Below are 9,232 nucleotides of genomic sequence, written 5' to 3'. Positions count from 1 at the left end.
TACAAAGCTAGGGTAGACACATCAGCAATTCATAGGTGATATGAAGATAGATTTTTAATGATCTATAAGATCTACAAAGTAATGTGATTCATTATTTTGAATTATATAAAATGCATACAACTTCTATATTAAAGTTACCTTTATTTAATACAATAAAACTACACTTATGGCACTTGCTAACACTTGTTAACACTAACAGGGACTCTTGATACTTCTCTTTCACCTGTGATCTTTTCCCTACATTGCCTGAACTGTCAATAGACACAAGCTATTTTTTTTTTTTGAGTACCAGTCAACTTTTATTGGATATTAATTGTGAATTAAGCAATGGAAGGATTCAAGGATGCCAGGCAAAAGTCATGGTCAGGAATGCCAAATGTGCTTCCACACTGGGCCCTCTTCAGTGGTACTTGCGTGGCCGTTCATGTTTGAGCTCTTTGTAAGAACGACAGTAGTTGAAAAGCACATAAGCAGCCAGCACCATAGAAATCCCAGCAACACCCCCTTTCTTCACATTGATATACTTGTTGTAATACCGGTAGTAACCTCTTTGAAATGCTCCAGCAATGCCCTTAGGGGTGAAATCCCGCATCAGTATCCAGCCTGGCAGCTCTCCTAGTTTCACCTCCATGAGCTTCTTTTCCTTCACTGGTACGGGCAAAGCCATCTTGGAGTCCTGGGTGTCCGCTCTCGACACAAGCTATTTTCAACAGAACATTGCCTTCTTTTCTGTCAGAAGTTCCCCCCCTCTACCATTTAGGGTCGAAATGTATTAAATATAACAATTAAGTGGCAGGATCTGAAATACTATTTGAAGTAATAGGCTAAAGAATAAAAAGAGATTTCAGTACATTTTATCTGCTCCAAAACAACTAACATGGTAAATTGTTGATAACACTCTACATACCCTTGGATGGGACGTACTTCAATTGCACCATTTTGCAAATGAGGACACTGAGGCTTGCAGAGATTGAATGGCAGGTCAAAGGTAATAGAAACTGAATTCCAAACATAATTCAGGTTTCCTCATTAAACATTCCTTCAATTAGGATTCCAGTGTTGCATGCTATACAAAGGCATATTTATTTATTTTTAAAGATTTTATTTATTTATTTATTTATTTATTTATTTATTTATTTATTTGAGAGAGAGAGTGAGCACAAGCAGGGGCAGAGAGAGAGGGAGAAGCAGACTCCCTACTGAGCAGGGAGCCCAAAGTGGGGCTTAGTCCCAGGCCCCCGAGATCATGATCTGAGCCAAAGGCAGAGGCTTAACTAACTGAGCCACTCAGATGCCCCTACAAAAGCCTACTTAAATAAGAAAGTGGATTATTGGCTCACATGAACTTAGACTCTAGAAGACTGATAGTACTAACTTTAGGGATAGGTAGACCAGCTTTTCATAGTATCAGCCAATTTCTCAATAGGAAACAGATGCCAAAATCATATTAGTATACTTTAACAAATATTTTAATGGGGTGATTTTAAAAATATGTATTAGACAGTATATTTAAAAAATATGTATTCTTAACTATTAGTTAGGAATCCACAAGAACTAACATAATACCCCAAGCATCATTACTACACCTAAAGTTATGAAAGATAATAGTTACTGGAATCTCAGAACAGAAGTAACATAGAAAGTTATGGAGGAGCACGCAGAAAGAAAGCTGGAAGGACACACACCACCCTTCCTCAAGGAGGTACTCCATTCAAAATACCCAGCCAGATGTACTTCCCTCCTCCCAGCACCTGCAGTCTTCTTCCCATTTTCGAACACAAGGGGAAGTTGGAAGGCATACAGATCGACCTCCTGAGCTGGGCTGATGAGGTACACCTGGAGCAAACAGAAGCTATCCAGGTGCTGACGACTGGTCTTTTTTTTTTTTTTTTCTGGATGAAAAATCTGTGTCCCCCACAAAGACGACAAAGAAAATCCACCTGCTACCATGCCAGTTTGATCATATCTCATTCTCACCCCTGAAAACTTAAACATCATCATTTTTAATAGAATAGCAAGAAGGGGATGGAAGATTAGAGTCACCATATTTAGTGAAGCATAACTGCTATAATCTCTGTTTCTACAAGGCTTAGATCGATAGGCATTTTCCACATTCCAGCATGCATTTCCTGTTCCTTTTAGCTTAGACTGGTATGTTGGGTAGAAAGTGTTCTTTACCTAGTAGGTTGGGCCAAGTCTCAATTCACACAAAATGCTTCGGGACTCTACCTTTATTAAGTTGCAGTGCTTCTCCAGTGACCCAGACTTTTGAGCAAAGAAAGACATGCCCTCAGAAGACCCTATATGCTAAACATAAACATCTTTGCTTCAATGTAGAGAAACCTAATCTCTCCTTCCTTTCCTGACACAACATTGTATGGGTTCCATTCTGGACTCCCATACCCTGACGCCCTCTTTTCACCTAGTCTGTCCCTTCTCTTGGAGCACCTTCACAAGACCCTCTTCCTGTTTCCCCTTCTACTCTTTCTTAAGTACATCCTTCTTACTGGACAAAATCCCCTCATAATGTCTGTGAAGTAGGCAGAGATGATGAATAGCTGATGGTCTTGTTAGCTACAAACTTTGGCCAAGATAAAATTTGCATAATGAAAGAGTATAAAAATAGGACAAGTTTCCTTAGCAGCTATCCTGATGACTTTTCTTGATCACTGATTAGTGAAGAATCAGTGGCCTTAAACGCAGAATGAAAGATTTAGTTAGAAAGTAGGATGCAGGATAGCCAATTAACGACTCTTAATTATAAGAACTTGCTGAGGAAATAGATGATACTTTGATTCAAAGATAAGAAAAAATATAGATAAAATTAATAGCTCTTTAAAAAATTACATAAGTTCAAAACAAAGAATAACAAGATGCCAAAACAAAGATACCTACTAATATTGGAAATAAAAGAAGCATTAATTTGTCCTGTTTTGGTTAGAAAATATATGATCTAAAACACATACGACAAAGCTTATATAACATAGCATTCCTCTGAAAAATCCTGTCCACTGCAGTTTTCCTACAATTGCCCTAAACACAAAAGGAATATTCAAGGGCACCTGGGTAGCTCAGTTGGTTAGGCATCCAACTCTTGGTTTTGGTTCAGGTGAAGATTCTCAGGGTCATGAGATCCAGCCCCATGTTGGGCTCCCTGCTGGGCATCGAGCCTGCTTGAGATTCTCTCACTCCCTCTGCTTCTCTCCCCTGCCACTGCCACCTCATCTGAATGAATGAATGGATGGATGAATGAATGAATGAATGAATGGTGGGGGGAGAGATATCCATGCAAGTGCAAAAACATTTCCATTTCTAGTTGATACTGGGGCCACATTCCCCACTATAAAACTTAACATCTTTCCACCATGCCTTTTTCCTTTGGCTATCACAATAAACTAAGTAATTGGCATTTCAAATACTGCTCTCACCATGTCTTTGTCTTCGCCACTTTGTCTCCTTGTTGCTAGTGGACACTCTCCCTCTTCACATGCTCTTCCGCTGGGCTATACCATTCCAGGGAATTAACGGAGACAAGATCTACCTTGGAAATGGACGCCACCATTAACTGTAGCCTGAAAGTCCTATTTCTGGAACTCTCAGAAGGGAATCACCAGTGTATACCTTGATGATGGCACAGATTAATTACCACTACCCGATGCTTCCCATCTCAAAATTTCATGTCTTGAATTCACTTCCTTCATGACTCTGTGCCAAATACATTTCAGATTTTAGATACGTACAAGAGGCTGAGCCAACTGAGCAGGATGTGTCCTTCCTATAACTATCCCAAAACCGAAGAAAAAAATGAGTCTCTTTAAGGACTGTGGCCACCATATCCACTCATTTTCAAAATGGATTCATTATCCCCTGTTGACTGAAATACCCCTGTTCTACCCATCAAAAAGAGAAACCGTCACTGCTACCATTTTGTGCAAGATTTAAGGCCCTGCACCTCCTCATCTCTGTGCCGTCCTCCACCTAATACTATCCTATCTCCATTCCCACAGATAGCTGCTTACTTCACAGTGGCAGATCTATGTGCTCTACATTCTCTTGCATACAGACTACAGCATCTATTTGTATTTGGCTGAGAAAATCAATTGGATAGGTATGCTCCTGGGTGTTACAGAAGTACCCTCTTACTTCTGGAAATTATATAAGCATAACTTTAGAAACATTCCATTTGTTTAGGAATCCAATCTCACACAATATGAGGTGATTATTTTATGCCACTCTCGGCCTCTCTGTAATCAATGTTTTCCTAGACGAGTCCTTGTGGTTCTTGTTATGATGGCAAGACCTCCTCAGTAATAACCATGGGGAAGATTTGGGTGAGGGGGAGGGGAGTTACTTACAAGCCTTGGAAATTACATACAATAGGGACACACAGTCAGATGTAGAGAGGGGACATGGAACTGGGATTGTGCTTCTGTTGTTTATTTAAAACATAAGAGTGAGAATTTAAAGCTCAAGAAGAGAAAAGATAGCCCAAATGGTCATTTGTTGACATCAACCAAGGTCTCTAGAACAAAAGTGGTGGAGGTGACCTGAGACAGAGAACATCTGGCTCTTTTTTGAATACTATGGCTAGCCTTGTGTTTATTTGAGATAGCTGTCCATGAATCGGGTTCCTCTCTGAAAAAGATCCCTCAGCAATCAAAGCTTACATCAGGCACTGTATTACAGAAAAGAAAGCCATACTTTCAGGGTTTACACAACAATGATCTTCCAGATTGAGTAACTTGAACATCTGAGTCCATCTATTTGCCAACAGCATCAACATCCAAAGGGTGAGGAATCTCAAAAGGTGAGTTTCAATTATCAGGCCCGTGTACATTTTCCAGACCATGATAGCACATAAAATGAAAAGTCTCTTTCTCTTCAAAGATTGGAGACTATTTATAATGATTTTCCCCAGCCAATGACCACAGGACAACTGAGTGGACTTCTCTGTCCCATAGGATACTGGATTCCTAACTTCTCCAAACTGGGTGACACTCTTACAAGATCGGACTAAAGTTATCATACTTATACCCTTGTGGATGCACTAAAATTGTCTTCTGAAGCGTAAAGCTGCCCCTTTCCACCCTCACCTGAGCCCGTATATACTTGGACTCCCTGACAATCACTAACCATTTTTTATGTTTATATATTAAAGACTGGGATAAGCTTTTGGGATTCTAGCTTAGCAGCACAGTGGACAGCACAGACCCAGTGCTTGCAGGTCTCAGCCGGTCACTTATCCCACAGTGAACCTACCCACCACATTTGCTATCAGTGGCAGACACCATGGCAACAGTAGAGCTAATTAAGATCTCTGTGTACTTAATCCTCAGGCTATTTAACCTCAAAGTCCCTCATGTGTGTTTGACTTTACTTTTTACTGAAAATGTCTACCATGTTATGCTTCTAACATGGCCTCCTGTGAAGTACCTGTCTTTCATGTACATATATTTCTGTCTCTCATTGCAACACCTTACACTGCTATTTTCTTCCTCTTCTGAAACAGGGAAATCTCATGAGTGCCCCACACTCTTTTGGAAATTCCCCTTGCCTTCCCCAAATGTCCTCTAACCTTGGTGTTCCCTACAGAATTTTAAATGTCTATGTGCAGCCACTCACTTGACAAATGATTTAAAATCAATTACAAAGTCAAAATCCATGGGAAGCTGTGATGGTAGCCATCACTAAAGAGCCCAAGATTACAGCCACAGCTTCCAAGAATGTTGAAGGGTATGAGACTTCATCTTACTTGTGAGCTTACAAATTAGCCTGTCACAGTATCATGAATGATGGCTGAGAACACAGAAAGCACTCCTAGGTCGAGAAGAAAGGACAATTTATCATTCAAACCTGGAAAGCCTGCTTATCAGCATATTTGAGTTACTTTGCCTTGCCCCAAGTCCTGTGGAACCAAGACAGATAGGATCATATGGACACTTGCACAGCTAACAGTTCCATTACAGAAGAAGAAACAGGAGATTAGGTCATCCCACCTTTTTATAAACAGACAGTAAACATGCTTGCTCTCTGCTCTAAAGGAGACACTGTCTCTCTGTCTCTTCCTTGGCCATCTGCTATACAAATATCCTTGAAAAGACAGTCTAGAAAAAAGGCATTCAATGCCTCACTTGTAAGATGCGCAGAAGCAAGAGACCCAAGAAGAATGGCCTTAATAAAATAAAATAAAATAAAATAAAATAAAATAATAAAACAAAACATGAGAGGTGCAGATCTAGAGAACTGAACTAACAAAGGTGGAGGCAACATCATGAGATTGAAAAAGAGGGGCTGTGGGAAACAATGGACGGCTGAGACCTCTCCATGGTGGCCTCCAATACCCTTGTCATCTCAGCTCCTTCCCCAAGCCCAAACCCTTTCACACATGACTAGCTCCTAACACTTCCTCCCATTTCTCTTGACAAAAATCTAAACTGACCACTCAAAGGCCACAAATCTGCACAGTCAACTCTTAACTCTTCTGAGAATAATCCATGCTATTTGTATTTTCCCCCCAAAATAAACTGATTTTCATGGTTTCCTTCCTACTAAAGCCTCACAGAAGATTTTGCCTCTTTCCCCAAGCTAGAATGTTCCTTTGCAGCACTGTCAAGTCTGACATTTTTGAAGGAAGACTTATGATAATTGTGTTCTGGTTGCTTTTCTTGCATACCAAGTTTGCTTATCTAGTCAGTAAATACTTGTTTCTTCATTCATTTAACAGATATTTATATACCAGCTTGGATCCAGGCATTGGTAATACAAATGTGAGTGATCTCATATACCTAGATTCTGCATGCTAGTTGAGTAAATAGATGGTCTACAAATAAATGCCCCATATTATATGATAATACAACAAATATGAGATACATCCCTGGCCACACACTGGAATTTCTGGTAACTTGTAAAAAATTCTATATGTCCATCCACCTTCTAAATGGATTAATTTGGCATCTCTGAGTTTGACTCTGGGTAAGTGTGTCATTGTAAACAGCTGCTTAGGGGATTCTGGTATAGGTGAGAGTAATTATTAAGTGTTATGAAGAAAAACCAAGCAGTATGGGCAAAGTGAACAGTGCTTGGGTGGATGTGCAGGCACGTGTGTGCTCTCTCAGGTGGATGATCAAGGGGTTAGGGAACTGCACAATTCTGAAAGGGTATGAATGGACCCATGCTCATACCCGGGGAAGAGCAGCCAGGGCCTCAGAAATAGGGAAGCAAAGGCTCCAACACCAAGTTGCTGGAAATACTGGAGAAAGAGCAAGACTGAGCAGCAGCAGGGGAGAGGGTATGTCAGCCATGTGACCTAGTGTCACTAAGTAGCTGAGAGCACAGCCTCTGCAGGTGGACCACCCAGCTTGTTCACCTTGCAGCAGCACAACGCTACAAAAACCACTGCCTCTTTATGGCTAATACCCTCATGTGCAAGGTGGTCATACCAGAAGTACCTAATCCTTGGACTATTGTGAGGATTAAACTGGTTCATTCACAACTCACACATTAAACGAGGTTATGGTAGAGATGCCCTCTGATGAGAGGTATCCCAATTACTATGCAAAAGCCAGATCCCAAAGATCCTTCTAGAATGTGGCAAAGACATTCCTTCACAGGAGTACCTTTGCAGGCCAAATGAAAATCTGATAATATGAAGATTCTTCTATGTTTTCTGGGTTTATAGTATTCAGCTTTAAAGACTTTAACACAAGGAAGCAATACTTAAAAGAAGGAAAAAATAATTTGGAAAAAATTATCAGATGGATTTCATTGATTGAGTTGGTTAACTTTCTAATTAGTAGGTGGGCCTAGATATTTTAGAATTTAAGTCAACTGTGTCATTCTTTGGAAATGTACAAATTTTTAAATTGTCATGCTTTAATATTATTTAATATCATTATTATATTGTTTGACAAGGAAATATTTAGAAATCAAGATAAACTCTACTAGATAAAGTCCACAATGGATAGGTTCAAAGGCTTAAAATCATATTAAGTTGTCCTTAAATATGTGGTATTTGTAATAATGTGTGTCACATTAAAAAAAAATAGCCAATAACAAGTATTTTGGAAAGACAAGCAACATGTGAAACAACCTCGAGCTTCCTCCTCTGGAACTTATCTTACTTTTTAATTCGTTATTGCATTATTAAAATATGCATTATTTAAATATTGTTATATCATCTGAAAGACTGAAAACCTAATACTGTGGTAATTAATAATTATTAAGAATATAATCAGAAGTAAAGGACATGAGTTTATTTTTGATGTGTCACTAATGACAGCTTTCTAGCTCATATCCGGAGAAGAAGATAAGCAAGCAAGGGGCCTCTTTCTCTGGAGCTGGTGGTAAGTTCGAGCCATGGAGCTGCACCCCTGCCCTAAGCACAACCACAGCAAAGCCAGTTTCATGTCCCCAGCCTCTCAAGCCATGTTTGCATCTTCCTGGAAGCCTGCCCTGTGCTCCCCAGAAAGCTTTTACATGTTATATATAAACATTCATGTTTTGTTTTGTTTTGTTTTTAGTAAATGTGGGGTATCTCAAAATCTGAACAAAATTTTGGGTAGAGAAGTCTGTCCCTTCTTCACAGCATGACCACAGCAGGAGGCAAAATGCATAGTAATAAAGTATAAGAAAAAATGCTCTCAATTAATTTCATATCTGGGCCTTTCAGTTAGTAATAACCACAGAGAATAAATGAATGAATGAATGAATGAATAGATAAATAAATAGCAGCGAAATAAAAATAATTAAAAAAGAAGTGCATTTATGTACATATAATAAATTCACATCATTCTGATGTGGAAGAAAGACCAGCAGGCTGTAGTTCACCCTGCTACTCACCAGCCACGTGACTTTGGGCAAGATGCTACATTTGCTAGATCATGTTTTGTTTTCTGTTCAAGGGGCTGAACTAACACTAAGTTTCCTTCCAATCTTATGATTTTAAAAAGTGCTGTTATTTTCAAGGAAAATACATATTAAAAGCCCCAAACTTCTTGCATTGTTGACAATGAAAACACTCCTGGTCATGGATTTTAAGAAATAAGTTTCTAGAGAATGAGGATGGCATTTACTGTCCAAGGAAAAATATGTATATATATGATAGAAGACATTCCATGTAGCATACAAAATAGGTAGTTTAGTACGTGACTGAGCCAGATTGAGTTGGATACATGATAAATCAAAGTGCAAAGGGCAGAAGGTAAATAAATCCCTACTTGGCATCTAGACTTAA

General features: G+C 39.3%; 1 protein-coding gene across 1 annotated transcript; it reads right to left on the bottom strand.

Annotated features, from left to right (window-relative positions):
* Window positions 1–289: 289 nt before the first annotated feature.
* Window positions 290–693, bottom strand: LOC121475682 (ATP synthase subunit f, mitochondrial-like). The gene has a single exon (XM_041729184.1). The coding sequence runs from the start codon at window positions 665–667 to the stop codon at window positions 401–403; it is 267 nt and encodes an 88-aa protein (XP_041585118.1). The 5' UTR covers window positions 668–693; the 3' UTR covers window positions 290–400.
* Window positions 694–9,232: the final 8,539 nt, after the last annotated feature.

Source organism: Vulpes lagopus, chromosome 14 (genome assembly GCF_018345385.1).
Source record: "Vulpes lagopus strain Blue_001 chromosome 14, ASM1834538v1, whole genome shotgun sequence".
In the NCBI taxonomy this organism is placed as follows: Eukaryota; Metazoa; Chordata; class Mammalia; order Carnivora; family Canidae; genus Vulpes; species Vulpes lagopus.
Note: the sequence above shows the minus strand (reverse complement) of the source record. Positions and strands in the feature narration are given on the sequence as shown.

Excerpts from the sequence above, each read along its gene's own strand:
- LOC121475682 (XM_041729184.1), bottom strand. The coding sequence starts at position 667 with ATGGCTTTGCCCGTACCAGTGAAGGAAAAGAAGCTCATGGAGGTGAAA.